Source organism: Sarcophilus harrisii, chromosome 3 (genome assembly GCF_902635505.1).
Source record: "Sarcophilus harrisii chromosome 3, mSarHar1.11, whole genome shotgun sequence".
In the NCBI taxonomy this organism is placed as follows: Eukaryota; Metazoa; Chordata; class Mammalia; order Dasyuromorphia; family Dasyuridae; genus Sarcophilus; species Sarcophilus harrisii.
In genome coordinates this window covers 272,181,477-272,202,367 of record NC_045428.1, presented here as the reverse complement: position 1 = coordinate 272,202,367, position 20,891 = coordinate 272,181,477, and the positions used below count along the sequence as shown (strand labels likewise).

At 33.5% G+C, this 20,891-nt stretch overlaps 1 protein-coding gene across 2 annotated transcripts in view; it reads left to right on the top strand.

Moving 5' to 3' along the window:
• The window catches only part of SMS (spermine synthase), a 60,195-nt gene extending 39,659 nt beyond the window's left edge, over positions 1-20,536 (top strand). For both annotated transcript variants that reach the window (XM_031959487.1, XM_031959488.1), the window contains exons 8-11: positions 5,291-5,405; positions 8,966-9,045; positions 16,650-16,765; positions 20,267-20,536. In XM_031959487.1, the coding sequence (XP_031815347.1) occupies positions 5,291-5,405; positions 8,966-9,045; positions 16,650-16,765; positions 20,267-20,306 (351 nt within the window). In that variant the 3' untranslated portion in view covers positions 20,307-20,536. The remainder of the gene's footprint in view (positions 1-5,290; positions 5,406-8,965; positions 9,046-16,649; positions 16,766-20,266) is intronic.
• Positions 20,537-20,891: the final 355 nt, after the last annotated feature.

Here is a 20,891-nt window from a genome sequence, read left to right as displayed (position 1 = left end):
TTAAGTAGTGAGGAAGCAAAAATGGAAAAACAAATTCTGCCCTTAAAGAGTTGTGTTAGAGAAGACAGCACATACATAGAAATACGAAAGTCCAGGATAATTTGAGGGGAGTGACATAGAATGTTGTTAGACTTTATATATTACTTTGTGCTCTTTCTGTTTTACACACTATAAATAAGAAAGTCCAGGATAATTTGAGGGGAGTGACATAGAATGTTAGACTTTATATATTACTTTGTGCTCTTTCTGTTTTACACACTAGAGATTATAAACCCCCCCTTGGCTCTATAAATTCTTTAGGTGCTGGAGCTATATCTAAATTTTCTTTGTATCTTTCCTTAGTGCCTATTACAATATTACTAATAAATAACTGTTGAATGGGATGAATATTCAGTAAACTACAAACCTTAAATACAGAGGGCTTAAAATGTTAGCCTCATGTTTTATATACATTTGGTAGGACCCTGTCATAATAAACAGTGAGATTATTTTATTATAGTACAAAGCTCTGTTACGCACTGAATGAAGAGTGAGACTTGTATTAACTATATCAAGAGGTCACCATGCAGAGCTTTTTAGACTGGAGAATGAAAAATAGGGCCTGATACTAAAAAAAAAAAAGAATAGATTAGTCATATACCAGAATTTGGCATGGATTGTAAAGCAGACTTGTGTCTGGAAGTGGTAGTTCAGGGCAAGGAACAGACTGAGCCTGGGGCAGGCACAGGCCTGAGTATTAGGAAGTGTAACTCTGAATGTTGAGTGGTTCTGAGGATCAGGTGCCTCAGCTCAAAGGAAAGGCCAGCTTGTAAAACAGCTAGCTCGCTGAACAACCCCACAGTTGTATTGCTCAGAACAGGTCAGGAGCTTGGAAGCTATAGATGTACCAAAAAGTTGCATGGCTCCAACCTGAGATTCTTCGTTGGACCCAAAGGAAGACAAGACTAAAAGCATTAGGTCAGATGCTTACTCCAGTTGTATGCAGAGCCTGGTCCCAGTGCAAATTCCAAAGTAGGAGTTTAGTGGAGGAATCCCACTGTAAAGAGTTGTTAACAGTTTCAGCTTGGACACAAGTTCAGCTAGAATTCCTAGAAGAAATAAGTGTTTTAAATGGTTTTAATAAGTGAAATAAATGCACACACAAAAAAATAATTGTTAAAAAACAAACAAAAACTATGGAGGAAAAGACTTAGAATGAAGTTTAACATGAGGTATAAAACTTTATTCAGGCACCAGACTTGTTGAAAATTAGAATGGACCACATGATGTTGCTACAAAATAATAACAAGAAACATTTAAAAAATAATCATGGAAAATGTGAGACATCTTATCAGAAACAACTGACAGAAATTAGGTCAAGGAGAAATGATTTAAAAACCATTGGACTGGAGCAGCTAAGTGGCGCAGTAGATAGAGCATCAGCCTTGAAATCGGGAGGAGCTGAGTTCAAATTTGTCCTCAACAAATCTGACACTTAACACTTCCTAGCTGTGTTACTCTAGGCAAATCAACTCTAATTGCCTCAGCAAAAGAAAAAAAAAAGGATCATTGGACAATCTGAAAAACATAAAAGCGCCCAGAAACCATAAAACTAACCTTTTCATATATCTGAACCAGAGGATCAAAGGCAGGATGACAATAGAATCTATCATCACTTCCCGAAGCAAACCCCCAAAAGAAAAAGTCTCAGTTAAATTATAGCAATAATTCATACACACTCCTTTCCCCCTCTTTCCCCCAGTCAAAAATCCAGAAAGACTGTCGAGATCTAGCCGTTATTTTAAATGTGGAGAGAGCTTGGAATATGATATTTCAATGGGAAAGTAATAAAGGGCACAAAAAATGCAACTTAAATAAAATACATGAATTTTATGAAAAGAGTTTTGTAAGTAACAATTTTGAAATACAAACATGGAAAAAATACAAGCAAGTAGTCATAAGTAGCTAAAAAGGATTGCTTACATAATAACCTTTATAGTATTAGGGTTTTTAAGTCTGAGTTTAAAAATCTTGCCTTCTGAAAGCTTTTTCCCAGTCTTTATTTTAGTGCTTTTTCTCTTAGATGATCTCCAGTAATGTAGTTTGGAGGGCAATGAAGACTACATTTTATAGTCTTCATTGCCCTCCAAACTACGTTACTTAAAAAAATGCATGCACATATATATATATATTTTTTTAAGAGAAATGAAAATTAAAACTATTTTGATGCTGTTCCTCAAACCATCATTGTCAAAAGTGGATCAAAACCAAATACTGTGGTGCCATAAGAATGATTTCAGAGAGAAAATTTATTAGAATTGAGACAGAATGAAATGAGCAGAACCAGAACAATGTATACAGTAACAATGTTATAAAGACAGTTTTGGGAGATGACCTAAACCACCCAGTAACCCACCAACCATGCTTCCATTGGAGTCACAATGAAGCATGCTCTCCAACTTCTGACAGAGAAATGCAGGATTCAAAATGCAAATTGAGACTTTTTTTTTTTTGAACATAACCAACATGAAATTTGGCCCTACCTGTTAAAATTTGTATTCCATTTAATCATAACTAGTTATTCTGACAAAACTAAGGATTCGATCTGTTGTTTTTGCATAAGAGTTTTGATAAGGAGGTAAAATACGTTTCTATTAAAGTTAAAAAGTAAATTACAGAATAGTAAAGAAAAATAATATTGAGACTGTGAAGATAATTGTATTAAAGGCAGTATGTAATAAGAAATTACTTAATACTTGGGAAATGGTTCAGAAAAAGTAAGAATAGGGAATGAATTTGATTTCATTGGTTTAAGAAATTCTTAGGACAGTAAATCCCTTCTACCAATATAGTTGGGCACCTTTGTAATCTGTAAATTTTTTTTAATTGGGGAAATTTTTCTTACACTTTTTTTTTTTAATATTTTTATTGTAAAATTGTAAGACATTTTCACATTCATTTTGTACAGGAAATCTCAAATAAAAAAACCAAACTAAAAAGAAAAAAAATTTTCAATCTGTATTCAAACAATATCAATTCTTCCTCTAGAAGTAGATAGTATCCTTCATCTTTAGTCCTTTGGGATTGTCTCGGATCATTGTATAGCTGAGAATAGTCACTCATTATTGTTCATATTCAATAAACAATATGCTGTTTTCTGTATGAACATGTTTTCCTTCTGATCACAGCTTACCCCAATATGCCCTCCCTTTCCTTTTCTCTAACTTTTTTATGGGCAAGATAGATTTCTATATTTAACTGAGTGTGTATGTTATTCCCTTTCTGAGTCAACGTTGAAAGTAAGGTTTTAAGCTTTGTTTGCCAATTACTCTCTCCCTTTCTAACATTATAATAGCTTTCTTGAGATAATTTCTCTTATTCACTCTTCCCCTCCCCCCCCTCCTTCTTCCAGTGCAGTTTACTTTCTCATCTCTTTATTTTGGGATATCATCTCATCAAGTTCACCTTATATAAATACCCTATCTACATATATTTCTAATTATGTTAAATATTATTTTGCCATATAGAAATACAAAGTTTAACTTAATAAGTTTCCCTTATTTTTTTTTTTTTCTTTCCCCTTTTCATGTTTGTTTCCCTTGATTCTTGGTATTTGGAGGTCAAATTTTTTTATTCAGCTTAAATATCCATTTTCCCCTCCCCTGGAAAGATTACATTCATTTTTTTCTCTGTAGGTGATTGTTGGTTGTAATCCCAATTCCTTTGCTTTCTGGTATGTTCCAAGCCCTCTGGTTCTTTTAATGTGGAATCTGCCAAACTCATATGTGATAACAATATTTAAATTGTTTCTTTTTGTCTGCTTGATACTTTCTCCTTGATCATGAGCTCTGGGATTTGACTGTGATGTTCCTGGGAGTTTTCATTTTGGGCATCTTTTTCACTTAGTGACTGGTGAATTCTTTCAATTTCTGTTTTAATCTCTGGTTCTAATATATCAGAACAGTTTTCTTTGATAATTTTCTTTTTCCCTTTTTCTTTTCCCCATTTAGTATGACCTGCAATCTCTTAGGTTATAAAACATTATCTGGATGCTTAGCATGACTGTTAAATAATATACACTTGGTAAACTAAAGGATCTTAATGCCTTATTCAAAATAAACCCTTGATCTAAGTATATTCCTTTTTTTTTTTTTTTTTTTTTTTTAATTTAATAGCCTTTTATTTACAGGATATATACATGGGTAACTTTACAGCATTAACAATTGCCAAACCTCTTGTTCCAATTTTCACCTCTTACCCCCACCCTCCCTAAATGGCAGGATGACCAGTAGATGTTAAATATATTAAAATATAACTTAGATACATAATAAGTATACATGACCAAAACATTATTTTGCTGTACAAAAAGAATCAGACTCTGAATTATTGTACAATTAGCTTGTGAAGGAAATCAAAAATGCAGGTGTGCATAAATATAGGGATTGGGAATTCAATGTAATGGTTTTAGTCATCTCCCAGAGTTCTTTTTCTGGGTATAGCTAGTTCAGTTCATTACTGCTCCATTAGAAATGATTTGGTTGATCTTGTTGCTGAGGATGGCCTGATCCATCAGAACTGGTCATCATCTAGTATTTTGTTGAAGTATATAATGATCTGCTGGTCCTGCTCATTTCACTCAGCATCAGTTAGTGTAAGTCTCTCAGGCCTTTCTGAAATCATCCTGTTGGTCATTTCTTACAGAACAGTAATATTCCATAATTTTCATATACCACAATTTATTCAGCCATTCTCCAACTGATGGACATCCATTCAGTTTCCAGTTTCTAGCCACTACAAAAAGGGCTGCCACAAACATTCGTGCACATACAGGTCCCTTTCCCTTCTTTATAATCTCTTTGGGATATAATCCCAGTAGTAACACTGCTGGATCAAAGGGTATGTATATTCCTATTTTACAGATGAGAAAACACTTCATACTGAAATGACTCATTTATGGTTACACGAGTGTTTCAAATCATAGAATTTTGTTGGATACTTCCTCTAACACTATAGCTCTCTGCTTTCCTTCTCCAGTCCCCTTCCCCCACTCTTTTTAAACATCTGGGGAAACTGTCTATCATAGTTAATTTACTCTGCAGCCAAGCAGATGGTGAGCCTCTCTGAACTTAGTTCAGCTGGCTCTTAGGCAAATATTGTCTGTTGTTGGGTCCACATCCTCTCGTTGGCACTGGAAATCAAGTCTCCTAATCCATCCAGTCAATGTCATATTTGTTTTTGATTCAGCATTGTGGCAATACAGAAGTGTTTGCTTACCCAAAGTTTTTTTTTTTTTTTTTTTAATCTTTTACAGGTTCTTATAGAAGACTGTATTCCAGTATTGAAGAGGTATGCCAAAGAAGGGAGAATGTTTGATTATGTGATTAATGATCTGACAGCTGTTCCAATCTCCACATCTCCAGAAGAAGGTGAATTCCATTGATTTTTTTTTTTTTTTTTTTTTTTTTTTTTGCTAAAGGTTTTTCTATATTCTATGACTATATTCTGTGACATTTTGTAGTTCAACAATACTGTTTGGAGAAATGTGCTATTTTTATTAAAATAGGCATAATATGATACCAGTTTCAGTGATCTTCTATACCCAGAGAGAGGACTATGGGAACTGAGGGTAGATCACAACATTGTTGTTTGCTTGAATTTTATTTTCTTTCTCATTTTTCTTTTTTGATTTTTCTTGTGCAGTATCATAATTGTGTAAATAAGTATACAAACATTGGATTTCCACATTTTTTAAAAAACGTATATTGGATTATTTGTCATGTAGGGAAGGGGAGGAGAAATTTGGAACACAGTGTTTTGCAAGAATCAGTGTTGAAAAATTATCCATGCATATGTTTTGAAAATAAAAAGCTTTAATAATAAAACAAAATAAAATTTAAAAAATAGGCATAATATACAACCACTGAAAAATTAAAGTAGCCGAGAAGCATGTAGTTGGTCTCTTAGGGCAAATAAGTTTTAATTTTGCTAATTCTTATATAAAAATGAGCTTTGTTATAAAACTTTTTAAATTTTATCTAACAGTTTTTGGGTAGAATAGTGAAATCAACTAAGAGTTATTTGCTGATTCTGCTCAACTTGGTATTTGAATTGTACCTGTTAAAATTCATTCTCCATTTAGGCGCATATTAAGCTGTTCTTTTGGCAAAAATAAGTATTCAAGCTGCTTTGTTTTTGTATAAATAACTTATTGGAATCTTTGCTAGAATTTTATTCTGGCCTAAAGATTCTAGTTGAAATAATCATTTTTGGGTGTGTTTCTTTTCAGTGTTTTTATAATGTGTATGTGTTTAGGTCAGCCTAAGGTATTTAAATAGCTTTGTTCTCTTAAATATTAACATATCAAGCAAGGCATAAACCTTGGAGTTTGTTGGAAGTCGTCTAGTACAAAACACAGCTAATACAGGGAAAATCCAAAAGATGAATTTCTTTTAAAAGTGTGATTCTTCAAATGTTTGGAGTTGGGAGGAACCTTAGAGATAATTTAGACCAACTACCTCATAGCTGAGGTTACTGAACCTCAGGGACTGTGTCCCCCAGTCTAAGGACATACAATTATCAAGTAGCAAAGCTAGAACTTAAATTCAGACTTCTTTATCCAAATCCAGTGACCTTGATATTGCATTGATTTCATCAGGCCATAGAATAATGTAATACTTACTCACTTAATAAATTCAGCATAGCATGCTGAGTACTTGACCAAACCATCCTCTTAAATGACTTTATCACTACAAATATCTCAAGCTAAGCATTCTAGATAGAGAATGTACAGAGAGTGTGAGATTGATTGCCTTTAGGAAATTGCACCACTTTGGCCATACCAAAAACTCCAAAGAGTTTTAAATATTAGCATTTCCTCAATAGTTCTTTATGGCTACAAATTGGGTAGCATCCCTATTTCAATGGAAGCAGTCCAAAGACTAATGGAAGGAGTTTATATTTTTGGTGTAAATTTGCTATAGTACACAGCTTGTTGCCTAATTTTGTATGATTGCAAACCATTTTTAGGTAGTGCAAGCTACACAAAAGCAAGTGGTAGGGCTAGTTTGCAGAATCTTGCCAGCCATGACTTGGATATGAAGACGTGGCTAATTAGGAGAATAAGAAGGAAAGAAAGTCTGAGAGATGGAGAGTGTTTTGATAGTAATAGAGAAGTAGTAACAATGAAGTCCTTAATACCAATAAAGAAAGGTCTTATGTGCAGGGTATCTTTTACAGAAAACTTTGGGAAAGACAGGGTTAATTTATCTCAGGAACAGATGGGAATTAGTTGTTCTCTATATGCACACCAATGAGATCATAGATCCATAGAAGTATTGTTAGAAATTTTTTCACATAGAAATTTTCACACATAGAACATGACACAAAGGTTCTATAGATAGAAATTTTTATGTCTATAGGAAATGTATATTAGATATAGAAATAGTTACACATAGCACAATATATAATATACATATATGTAAATCCATTTACAGTATTTTGCACATAAGTTCTAGAAGCATATTTCATATATATACATATATATATAAAACAAATTTTGTATACTTGTAGTTACACATGTAGGCACACACAATGTACTCTATACATACACACATACATACATAAAAAGTATATGTTATAGTAAATATATTTTTCTGTATATCATAAATAGTTTTTAACCTCCTTCTGTGTTAGGCAGTGCACATACAAAGACACTTTCCATACAAAGGCAAAAATAAAATATGCCCTCAACAAACAAATTTTAGTAGGAAGATAGGTAATAGGTTAGAAATTTTTATTTCCAGGTCTGGATCTGGAGGGAAGCATGTACGGATCTATGAAAGTCTGTAGAAAGGATCACTTGAGCTAAGCCCTGAAGGAAATCGGCACTACCAGGTATCCCAGGATAAAGAGACCAGAGTTACAGGCCTGAGGCACAGTTGGTATAAAGGTGCTGGCTTTAGAAGAAGTATTGGGTATGAGGATCAGCAAGAAGATCCATCATATGACCAGTTCTGATGGACCTGGCCATTCTCAGCAACGAGATCAACCAAATCATTTCCAATGGAGCAGTAATGAACTGAACCAGCTATGCCCAGAGAAAGAACTCTGGGAGATGACTAAAAACCATTACATTGAATTCCCAATCCCTATATTTATGCCCACCTGCATTTTTGATTTCCTTCACAAGCTAATTGTACAATATTTCAGAGTCTGATTCTTTTTGTACAGCAAAATAACGGTTTGGTCATGTATACTTATTGTGTATCTAATTTATATTTTAATGTACTTAACATCTACTGGTCATCCTGCCATCTAGGGGAGGGGGGTGGGGGGTAAGAGGTGAAAAATTGGAATAAGAGGTTTGAAAATTGTTAACGCTGTAAAGTTATCCATGCATATAACCTGTAAATAAAAGGCTATTAAATAAATTAAAAAAAAAAGATCCATCATAATAAGATGTATATGAAGCAGAGTAATATATATTTATTTAATAAGGTAGAAATTGATAAAAGTGTGGTTAGATTGTAAGATTGTAAAAGGGTTTTTAGGTATCAGAAAAATATCAGAATATTAAAAAATCATATCAAAATAAAAGAATATCAAGAGAATATTAAACTTGAGATATTAGCCACTGACTTGCAAGTAATCCATATCTTTTTAGGAAAAATCATGTTGGAAGTTGTATATTTAATCATAGAATGTTAAAGTGAATGCTGTAGTGAAAAAACCAGGATTGGGGTCTTTCTATGAGATTTGGTTCCTGACCCTGCTTATTACATTGTGGGTCCAATTAGAGTTGCTGATTTTTTTTTTTTTCTTGTGACTGTTTCTACAAATTGAGAAACCTTAAAACCATTTACTTGAAAGTATTTTATAACTTAAGTTTATTATGGTCCTGTGGAATTTTGTAAGAGTCAGATTTTTGTTGATTTTAATTAATGAGAATCTAAAAAACTAAGCTTTTTATAACCCCTTTCTTCATTAGATTCTACATGGGAATTTCTCAGACTGATTCTTGATCTTTCAATGAAAGTTTTGAAACATGATGGAAAATACTTTACACAGGTATGCTTCTTTACTTTATTCTCTTCTCCCCGCATCAGGTTAGAATCCTAGTGTATTTTAAAATGAATTGGAGTCAGGAGGGCCTGACTTCAAATCCAGCTTCAGACACCTTTCTACTTGTGTGATTCAGGGTACTTAATTCCAATTGCTTCACTAAAAAGAAAGAATTGAAGTATGTAATCATGAAATTTGACATAGAAAAAAGTTAATTTTCTCTCGTCTGAAAGAACAGTAGCATATATGTGCATAATAACTGTCTAGTCCAGTTCTGTGGGAGTTAGCTCTCTTGTTCTTTAATGCTGTATCATTTTTGGTACCTTAAGAATCTTTAGTCCCAGTTTCTGTGCCTTTAAATTTTTCTAAGAAATTAGAACTAAATTGTTAATCTACTTATTTTTGCTAGCCTTTTAATCCAGTTTGATGAAAAACATCATTACATTATTTACTGTGTGCCAAACACTATAATAAATGCTTTTTTACAATTATTATCTCATTTGCTCCTCAAAATAACTGAAAGGTAGGTGTTATAAACATTTTATAGATGAGAAAACTGAGGTAAATAGGTTAAATGATTTACTCAGGATCGCACAGCTATTGTCTTGGGTTGAATTTGAACCCAGATTTTCCTTATTCCAAGCTTTGCATTCTGTCCACTGAACCAGTGTGAAATGGTAGAGATTAGGACTTGCTGCAGCTAATGAGTTGAAAATATGGCCTTAGGCATTTCCTACCAAGGAACCCCTGAGCAAAGTTATTCAACTGTCAAAGGAGGATAATAATATGTATAAACTTGGTGGGGATTTTTTTTGTTTTTGTTATTTTGGAGATTGAGGCGGGGTACTTAGCTGCCCAAGTTGTTATAAGTGAGTTAGCACTTTGCAAAACAGAGCTTTACAAATAAATGTTAGCACTTTTCGTTTTATTTTTTGATCTGCATTTCATTATCGATTTACAAACACTTCAGCCAGTTATTAAATAAAAGCTCATTAAGCCATGTAACTATGTGCTAAAACACTTGTGACTATTATTGAATTCTATTTTTCCTTATGCCATTGAAACCTGATTTAACCTTGAAGGCTCGTTGTTCCTTTTATTATAGGATTTAGAAAAATTAGAATCAGAGGGGATTGGTAAGTGAGGGAATATATTCACAGAATAATCGATATTTTGTAGCACTGGAGTTTTTCAGAAATTATTTGCAATATTGCATAATCTTCACAAACAAGAAAAATTCCAAATTAATTTAATTCAATAAGTGTGTATTAAGGACCTAACCCCACTGCATTTTCCTAGCCCTAGGAGATATTTGCATCTTTCTCACCGGGGCCACAATATACACAAAGAAATAAGAGACAGGAACTGGCATTGTGGTTTCATTGGTATAGGGTCTTTTATCTATGGAGGGGTAGGCATCTTCTCTACCATTTATGTGTGAGTTGTGTAGAGTCGTATGCTTAGAGTCACATAGCCAGTAGGTGTCAGTAAAGCCTAAATTATGTGATATCAAATCCTAAATTAATGGGTATAGGCTAAGGTAGTGATTCTGAGAGCTTCCCAAAGTGACATTGAACAGGAAAGCCGAACCTTGGTTGCAATATAATATTATACCACCAGATGGAGAACAATGATCATGATTTTTCTTTAGAGAACTCTTTTTCATCATTAGAATTACTTGGTTGTACCCTGCCCATGCACAACTGACAAATCTAAAAAAAATTCTCCTGGAAATGTAGAGCTAAAAAAGCTGATGCAAATGATGATTTAAATCCTATATTTATAAGCCTAAAAAATGAAAGGAGAAAATAAATATTTTGAAAATAACCTTCCTTTTGAATTGTGTGTTCCAGCAATCTTAGTACATAAGAATGTGAAGGAATTGCCTTCCTGCTCCCCTTCTTAAAAGTCTTGTTTTGCAAAATTTGATAGTTTATTCTTTGATTTTTGAATAAATTGATTCTTAGTTTTTATGTAAAGTCATGTAAAGGATCTGAAAGAGACCTTCAGCTAGTGAATGCCTAATTAATGTCATTTTTCTTCTTAAAAATGCCCAGGAATCTAGAGTATGTTGAATGTTTTCATTGGAAAAATGATTGTTCCTCCCATTCTTCCTTCCCCTCCCCCAAATCAGCAAGTATATACGCCTGCTGTATTTGTCACATATTGAAGGATGTTCCTTCAGTCAGTCTCAAATTGGAAAAAGAAAAAAAATCTTGTTCCATACTCAGTTTCTATAGAGGGAAGGAAAAACCAAAACCAAATATGAAATAATTAAAATATTAAGTAAAATAAATATTAAGTAATTTCTTATGAAAATTCCATAAATGACTAGATTTTACTAGTTTCTAGTAGCTCTTGACCCTCATTGGTCAAAGGACTATATGAGAATTTCCTATGTCCATATCTAGAGGATACCACCATTGAAAATAATGGGGCAGTAAACTTGACTTTTGAACTGCTAGGAAAATGGATGAGGTTATGTTTAGGAAGAGACCAACCTTGGATGAACAAATTTCAAATAATGTAATGATTTAAACAAAGCAGAGTGTCTTGCAGAATATTTTCCTGTAGAAGATTTAGCACCTGGCTCTCTTCATCTTTATCTTTATCATATAGATAAGCAAGGAAGCCCAAGAACCCTGGCAATACCAGTCCCCCCAGACTACTGAATCCTGCTTCCAGCCCAGTTTCTGTAGCTATTTGGGGAAATGGTTACTATGGAGAAGGGACAAGCATCCTCAACAATTGCCTTGCACAAGGCAGAAAGCCCTAGTCTAGGTTAACGGCTTGTGGCAAGTGATTCAGTCTCAACCACTTGTTCTCAGACCATAATGAAAAAAGCACTTTAAGATCTTGAACTCCCAACAGCTAGGATATGAACCTCCAGAGTCCTGGGAACAGCAAATGTTCCTTTAGACCCTATATCATTGGCCTGCACAGCTGTTCTTGAGAGGAGTAAAAAATCTTGTTTCTTGTGGTTGAGGTCATCTTTATCACCATCATTACCAGCCAACTGCTGCTGTTGAAGAGGTAAACACGAGCTCTAGGAATGGATCTGCTTCCAGCCCAGCTTCTTAGATTTCATCCTGGGAGACAATACTATAGAAAATAGAATTTGGTCATTGTGTTTTTGGGCCCCCACATCTTCATCCCACATAGCAACTGAAGACCCAGAAAGTTCTTACCATTAAAGTTTTGGGTCCCATCAGTAATTTAGATTCAGAAACACAAGGAAATTAAGGAAAGATATTGGTATGTAGTAGACCTCCATCATCTTTGCCAAGAAAATTCCAAATTGGGCCATGAAGATTTGGACATAACTGAAATGAGTGAATAATAAAGTGGATTATGTTTGTATTGTTTTTGATGTCAGAGACAAAATTAGGTAATTGATATAGTTAAAGTTAAGTGAAAGGCAAAAGGAGCCACGAACCAAGATTTTGGTAGATGGCACCTCAAATATAACCTGTCAGTTTCAGGTGACTGGGAGATGTGGTTATCATTAAGCATAAGGAAGTTAGAGTAGAATATAGGGCTAAGTAAAATAAATCCTCTTTGAGGATTAAATACATTTCTAACACTTATAACGGTTCCAACCAGATTAGAAACCAGATGGCAATGAAAACATCACCAATAGACTTCTTTTTTGAAGAGGTTTAGCAATATGAAGGAAAAAATAGCTGCCTTCCTGTCACTACAGGGAGATAGGTAGGATAGCAGTAAAAAATGTAGGGAAAAAAATCTGGAAATGTTTGTGAGCTGCAAGGTCAGTACAAACCAATTTAAGAACAAAATGTGGAAGCCAAAAAAATTAATGCATTGGGAAAGTTGAGGTATGCTAGATTAGGGAGGATGTGTGTATGTGTGTGTGTGTTCCAAGTTACATGTTCAAGGTGATTTGCCTGAAAATTACATTAGTAAATGTTAAAGTAAGGACTTGGATATCTGGTCTTCCAAGTCCACCTTTTCTCTCCTTTGACTACTCCTCTTTCTCCTTTATATTATGTTGCCTCTCTTTTAAATGAGTTTCTTTTTCTTCCTTTATTTTGTAGTTGGGAAGTTTTAGAGTATCAATTAATGCAAACTTTGTTTTATAGTATATTTGAGTGAGCTAAGCTCATTGATTAGGAGACAGCTTGGGTGTCTCCTAACATGATGAGCTGATGAGAACATGATACCTGTAAAAGGAATTGCTGGATTTGGAGTCAGGACACGATTGAAATCCTGGTTATTATGCAACTTAATTCTTGGCCTTGGATGGGCCACTTCCCTTTTTGTCCTAGATTTATGATTCTTTCATATTCTTACTTTCATTCTCTCTGCTCTCCCTCCCAGTTTTGGAACATCCCTTCCCCTTAGAATGTATTTGTTTTACCAATCAGTAGATATATAAGCTGTCAGAACCCTCAAAAGTTTCTGAGGGTTAGGCCCTGGCTTAGTTCCTAAAATGGTTATAAGTAGAGTAGACTCCTATCTGGTAGGAAGTTTGATTTACTATGAATTGAAATTTACCTTCAATCTTGTGAATTTTGCTTTGAGAAATCATGTTAAGTTATGTTTTAAACATGAGACCAAGAAGTCCTAGAACTTACTGACTTAAATTCTTTTCATTCTAAAATAAAATTTTTATAGGCTTTTTTTATCCCAAGGGGGTTTATGCTCATCTTTTCCTCCCTTGAACCTGTTTTTTGGCCAAGTTTAGAAAATGTCATGGGAAACTGAAATAGTGTTCTATATTTTTCTCCTTCCTGAAAATAATACTAGTGATTAAAATCAGATCTTTAAAAAATTTTTTTCTCATCTTTTAAAAATTGTTACTTTTTTTTTATCATCATTATTTCCCCTTATACTCTCCCCACTGAAACCTTCTTTATAATTAAAAAACAAAGCTTGCTTGGTTTTACAAGCAAGAGGAGCCACAACTGACAATGTATGTCTTATTCCACATTCATAGCCATCCATTTGGATGACCATTAAAAATAAAGTTTATTGCAATTTCATATCATTAGTGTTTTTATCACTAAATATTCGTTTTAGGTGTGTTTTTTTTTTCTTGATTTTAGTATGTATCATTTTATACAAATCCTACCTTTTTTTTTTTTTTTTTTTGCTGAGGCAATTGGGGTTAAATGACTTGCCCAGGCTCACACAGCTAGAAAGTATTAAGTGTCGGAGACTATTTTTGAACCTGGATCCTCCTGACTATCGCTGGTGCTCTATCCACTGCACCACCTAGCTACCCCTCCTCCCATGTTTTTCTATTCTATCATAATAATATTTGTCCCAGCCATTTCCCAGTTGATGTTACCTATGTTTTCAGTTATTTGCTCTGACAGAATATTGAAATGAATAAATTATTATATGTAGGACTTTATTGTTTCTAATCCTCATGTGGTAATCTCTTCCCTCTGTTCTTTCCCATTTTTTTCTGTTTATCTTGTTTGCACATAATTATTCACATGTTGTCTCCTCCTTTCCCCACACCCCTTTTTGCCATCCCCATTAGAGCTTTTGCCTTTCTTAAGGCACAAAATATAAGGAATACCTAGCATTAACTTATTGATTATTTTGATTGAAATAGGATGTAGAACTGGTTGGACAGGTATTTGGTGGCAAAGGTTTGATGTATTTTAACTTGAATCCAAATTCATTGCCTTTTATACTCTACCACAATTCATTTCCTAGTATATAGGAAAAGTATAATAGTTCTAATTTTGATATAAAAGAAGTGCATCTTGTTTCTTTTTTTGTAGACCTTGATTTGTGACAGTGGTTTAAGTTTTTTTAGGATGTTTGACAAAGTGAAAAAAAATAGTGCTAAAACTTTCCCCATTTCCTTCCTGTATCTTGCCACATTGTCACTCTAAAGAGATACTCCCATGTGGCCTTTACAAAAAACTGTGAATTTTAAGATGACAAGGAACAGGTCTTTAGAGACTAGATTACTGTACCTTAGTTGTATTGCTATTATGTGACTTCCACAGTGGTGAGATGTTCTAAAAATTACCCAGCAGTATCTTCTATTTGTGAATTTTAAATTACACATGTGGTGTTTGTGTACTCTCACCGTGAACTTGATGTTGAAATAAAATTATATGCTTAGCAAAGGGCAGTTGAGCCAAATACCCACTGAAGCCTTCCAGATGATAATAGGTTACTAAACAAACAGACCTTAAAAAATAACGTCATTTTGTGTGATTGGGCTAAATTAAACCATTTAGTTTTTCTTTAGGATGAAATCTTTTCTTGTCTGTCCACTGTAGCTATTTGCAGATATATTTTAAAGACCTGAAATATTAGGAAGACTGTGACAAGTTTATTTTTAAATGAACTTAATCTAACAATATCTGCCTTATTTTTTTTCAAGGCCTAATCACATATTTAGAGGGCTGGCAGCAAAGTGAGGATCTTGATAACATTTGGCTTTTTGGCCATTGGCAAGGGGACTTTTGGTGTCGCAAGAACATTTTAATTCTATTTACTGAATAGTAAACCTAGTGTTCTTCTGAATGAAATCACAGTTCTAACACACCCCCAAAAAAAAAAAAAAAAAGTGAGAGGGATAAGTTCAATTATTTTAATAGAGTAGGGTTTTTTCCCTTGAAGTTCCTGAAGGACTTGAAGGTACACACAGAGTAGTAAAATCAGTTATTCTCATCAAATTCAGTGATCAAATTCTCACTATACAGTGAGGTCTTTTTTTTTTCTATCATTAAGCTTAATAGTTTGGTGAAAATTAAAAAAAAAAATCTTTAAATAAGGACTTCATTTGGTCCAATCCATAACGAGAAAGAATTATTTTTAAAATTTAAGTGGGAGGATGACTAAAACAATGAACTAGAACCATAGAAATTGAAATATTTTTGAAGATAAGAGAAATTATACTTTTATAGCACTTTGTATATACATGATGATTTTTCTGTCAAAGTATATGAAATGAATGTTATAATTGTTATTGATGTAATAAATCATTTACTAATGAGAAATTTAAACATCTGTGGCTACTTTATTATTTATGTTGTAACCATTTGAAGTGGATTAGTAAGTGAAGTGGAAGAATTTGAAGCTGATTCTTGAATGGAATCTAATGCCACTTGTAATAAAATACTGAAATGGAATATTTACTGTTTTATATTTATAAAATAAGATAAAGTAGTAAGAAAAGATAATTTAGTTCAAAGTAAATGGAAATAAGAACAGCATACAGAATGACTGTAATAATGAAAACACAAAGAACAGCATCCATAAAATTGTTAAAAATGAATGTTGCAAAATATATAGAGGACAAGCATGGTCCAGAGAAGAAATTCCCTCTTTTACCCATCTTCTCCTTTGTAGAGGTAAGAGGTCCATGTGTATGGGACCTTTTTTTTTTTTTTTTTTTTTTTTAAACCATTAGGTTTATATTTACCCATAGATACATATATTTTCAGATTTTTTAAAGTAATGCTGATAGGTTTTTTTCCATCCCCCGTCCAGTTAGGAGAGACTATAGACTGTATAAAAAGAAAAGATAATAAAAAGATTTGTGGAGTTTTCACCTGAACTTTACTATTTTGTCATATCTCTTTATAAATAGGAACTTTTATATTTCTTCTTGTTTTCAGGGGAACTGTATCAATTTGACTGAAGCCTTGAATCTCTATGAAGAACAACTTAGCCGGCTTTATTGTCCTGTGGAATTCTCAAAGGAAACTGTATGTGTTCCCTCATATATGGAATTGTATCCTTTTTTAAAATGAGATATAAAATCTGTGTGCAATACCCAAGAACCTTTCATCTAATTAAGCAGTACCAGAACTGTCTTCTGGTATGGGGAACTTCCAGTGAGTAGACTCCTTTTATAGAGCAGGTATTGAAGAACTTAGTCTTAGAAATTTGTCTATGGCATTGTTTCAGTGTAAATAAGCTCTTAGGTAACATATTATAGGAGTCTGGACATGGTCAGGGACTTGAATCCGCCTCATCCAGATTCTGAGAGCTGTCTTTTATCCATTTCATCACAGCTGCTTAAACAGATTCATTACATATCCCACATAGCATTTTCAAATGGCACTCTGAACCCTATTTCAGTTTTGGGATGGTGACTGGACATATGATTTCAATGGCATCAGGAACTTTAAGGGAAAAAACTCCCTCTACTTATGCAGACTGGCACCCCCTTTGTTATTGTTAGTCTTAGAGAATAGGTAGTCAAGAGCCCAGAGAAATTGTCTTCATGCTAAGGTCACAGAACCAGTCAATCTGACATCAAGTGGTTCAGAGGTAGATCTTGTCCTTAGTGAGCTCTTCCTAACTTTCTGACTAAAAGCCATTTCTGTGCAATATCTAGATGTTTCTCATCTACCCTTGCGGACCTAATCTTTTAGGTCATCAATTATTATTATATTAATATTGTTATTTTTAACTCCATCAATTATCATGTACATGATTTTATTACAATTTTTTTGTCCTAAATTAAAATAGGGACTTGGTATAGTAGGAAGAACAGTGAAAGATGCTAGTATAGCAAGTTAGAGGGAATTTTGAAAACATCTGCAGTGAGATAGAAACTGGTAATAGGAAATTATAATCTATTGTCAATATAATTCTTATAATATATTCTTATAACAACCTTTTATTTAGCATCTACTATGTGCTAAGTGATTTGAAAATGTCATTATGTCCTTGAAACAACCCTAGGAGGTAGGTGTTTAGGTAGGTGTTATTTGCTAATAAGCAAAGCTTAGTGAATAAGCTTTGAGCTGAATCTTAAAAGAAGCCAGAGGAACCAAGAGATGTCTTGTTGACTAATCTCTGTATCTCCGCAAAGTTTTTATTTTGATCAATTTCAGTCATATTAGAGAAATAAAAATGAGAAATTTTATGTATTATGTAAGATGATTAATTTTTGGACTTTATATATTATTTTCTTAAGTTTTTAACATTTTTAACATTCTCTCTTTTCTTTAAATTTGAATGTTCCAAATTCTCTCTTCTCCCTTCCTCCCCAAGATGGTAAGCAATTTGATACAGGTTATACATGTGCAATCATAAAAACATTTGTTTTAGTTATGTTGTGAAAGAAAACAGGCAAAAACCTGCTAATTAATAGTTAAGTATATAGCATATATACTGAAGTAGCATACTGCTTTGCATTCAGACTCCATCAATTCTTTCTCTTTGAGATGGATAGTATTTTTCATCATGAGTCCTGGCTTGGATCACTGTATTCTAAGAATAGATAAGTCATTCACCATTGTTGCTAGTACGATATTGCTGTTACTGTATATAATGTTCTCCTGATTTTTCTTGCTTTACTTTTCATCAGTTCATATGAGGCTTTTCAGATTTTTCTGAAAGCATCCTTCTCACTATCTTATTTTAGCACAATAGTAATCCATCATAATCATATGTTGTACCTTATTCAGCTGTTCTCTAATTGATAGATATCTTTTCAATTTCTACCCAAAAAGAGGTGCTATAAAGATCTTTATATGTAAAGGTCCTTTATCCTTTTGTTCTTTTAAAATTTCTTTAGGATACAAACCTAGTTAGGGATATTGCTGAGTCAAAAACTATGTAGTTTTTGTAGCCGTTTCAATTTACAACTCCAGTTGTGACCATATTAAGACTTTGTTGGAATTTCCCTAAATTATTTTTGATTTTAATATAGCTTTTACCTTTTTTCTGATTTGGATATTTTCTCATGGTAGAGTTGGGAGTAGAGTGAGGATGAGGATGAAGATGTGGAAAGTTAAGGATTGTAAATAAATAGAGGGAACCATATAGATTTTAAGCAAACAGCAAAATTTTAGTGAATGTTTTTTTTGTATAAACTATTTTTAAAAAGGACAATGCATTTTACAGCTAATACTTCTTTCTTGGGTGCCCAGGGACATTTGTGCTGCTCTGTTAAACTGAAAGGTACCTGAAACTTGGATTAAATGAAACTGGCGGAAATCTATTGCAACAGGGATGCACCAGTAAAATTGTCAGACATTTATAATTCTTTCTTCTGTCCTCTAGTTCTTTATTGATTCCTATATCCATTCATAAAAATTTGGGCTTTTAGTCCCATCTATACATTTGCTCACATTTCCTTTATGATTAGTGTCTAGGTCTTTTCTAAATTGGTGTTTCTCAAATGTTGCCTTTGTACCCCATTATTTTTTACCTAATTTTTTTTGGGGGGGAGGGAAAACATTTGGGGTTAAGTGACTTGCCCAGGATCATACAGCTAGCTATTTGATGTTAAATGTCTTGAGAGCAGATCTGAACTCTGGTCCTCCTGACTTCAGGGCTGGTGCTCAATCCACTGTCCACTCAGCTGCCCCCGCCCCACCCTTACTTTTTAAAAAAAATTATTGAGGATTCCAAAAAGCTTTTTGTTTTTGATGGTTCTCTCCATCATAAGACTATTGGAATTGTACATGACCCTGTATTACCTAAAATTGCAATAATAGTAAGCCACAAAATGTGAAAAACTAATAAAAAATTAGTACAAAATAGACTACCATCAATACAAAGACCATCATTCTCCCCATACAAATGGCAGTTCCTCCTGTAGCTTCATATGGCTCGACCCAAACTGAATGGGAGTCCTGTTTTCAATTTCCTCAAAATCATTTAGCTCTCTGAATGTTTCCAATAATGGGGAACTACCTACCTTCTAAAAAGCACTCCATTCTACTTTGGAGTATGTCAGATACTTAGGAAGTTTTTCTCATAGCATCTAAATTTTCTTGACTATATTTTTCACCTCCCTCTTGCTTTTACAGGTGTGCAGTTGAAATTATGGCCATCATGGAAAATTTCAAAAATGACTAAATTAAGCATTTCTTCAAAGTATCATAATTGTATGAATTTCTCAAAAACTTTTCTGGTTCTCTTTCTCCAGGGGCTGCTAAAACAATATTACAGAACAAGATATATTTTTGGAAATCATTAATGCATTATTTTGTTTGATTTTTCTTTTCCATTTGTTTACTTTTCATATTATTGTTCAGTAGGGTGGGGAAAGATCATTTGATATGAAGGGTTCCTGAGGTGGTCTCCAACTTAATTATATAACATAGACCTTCATTCATGCTGTTTCATAGATAGTATAAAGGACTAATCATTCTTAGTACAAAAAAAAAAAAATCAAATTTTCATCTGGACTGATTGTATGAGATATTAAGTGGTACTTAAGAATTTTTCTTTGAATGTTTATATTCCTTGACCTTCTCTCCCCTTCCCTCAGGTGGGTGTTTTACACTGTTTGGAAGAAAACTGAATTTTGAAGATTATTCATGCCTGCATATTGCCATCTTGAATCTTTTAAATTATATGCTCTAGATGATCCTGAAATTAGTCATTCTATTGATTGTGAATTCCTTAAAAAGTTTTTTTTTTATTATTATTTTAATTTAAAAAGCAAATGGAAAATGTATATTTTGATGAGCTCTAGGGTGTTATTTTTTGAAAGTCAACTTAAAGATGAATTGGCAGCTCTGCTGCTAAATGCACTGAACCTTTTAGAATGTGATCCTTGTATTTTTCTGTTAATGTAGGCTTTTGATAGAGCTTCATTAGTAAGAGAGACTGTGAGAGTGAGTGAGTGAGTGTGTGTGTGTGTGTGTGTATGTGTGTGAGAGAGTGCAAGAGAGTGTGAGTATAAGTGTGAGAGAGAGAAAGAAGAGGAGAGGGAGGGGAGGGAGGGAGAAACAGACATGGGAAAGGGAGCGAGTTTGAAAGAATGAAAATGAATGGGCGTGGGGTATTTTTGTTTTTTTAAGTTTCATTCTTTTAAAAATTTCATTGTTAAGGGATATCTGAATATATATATATATATATATATCTTTTTTTCCTTTTCCAAAAGTTGGTTG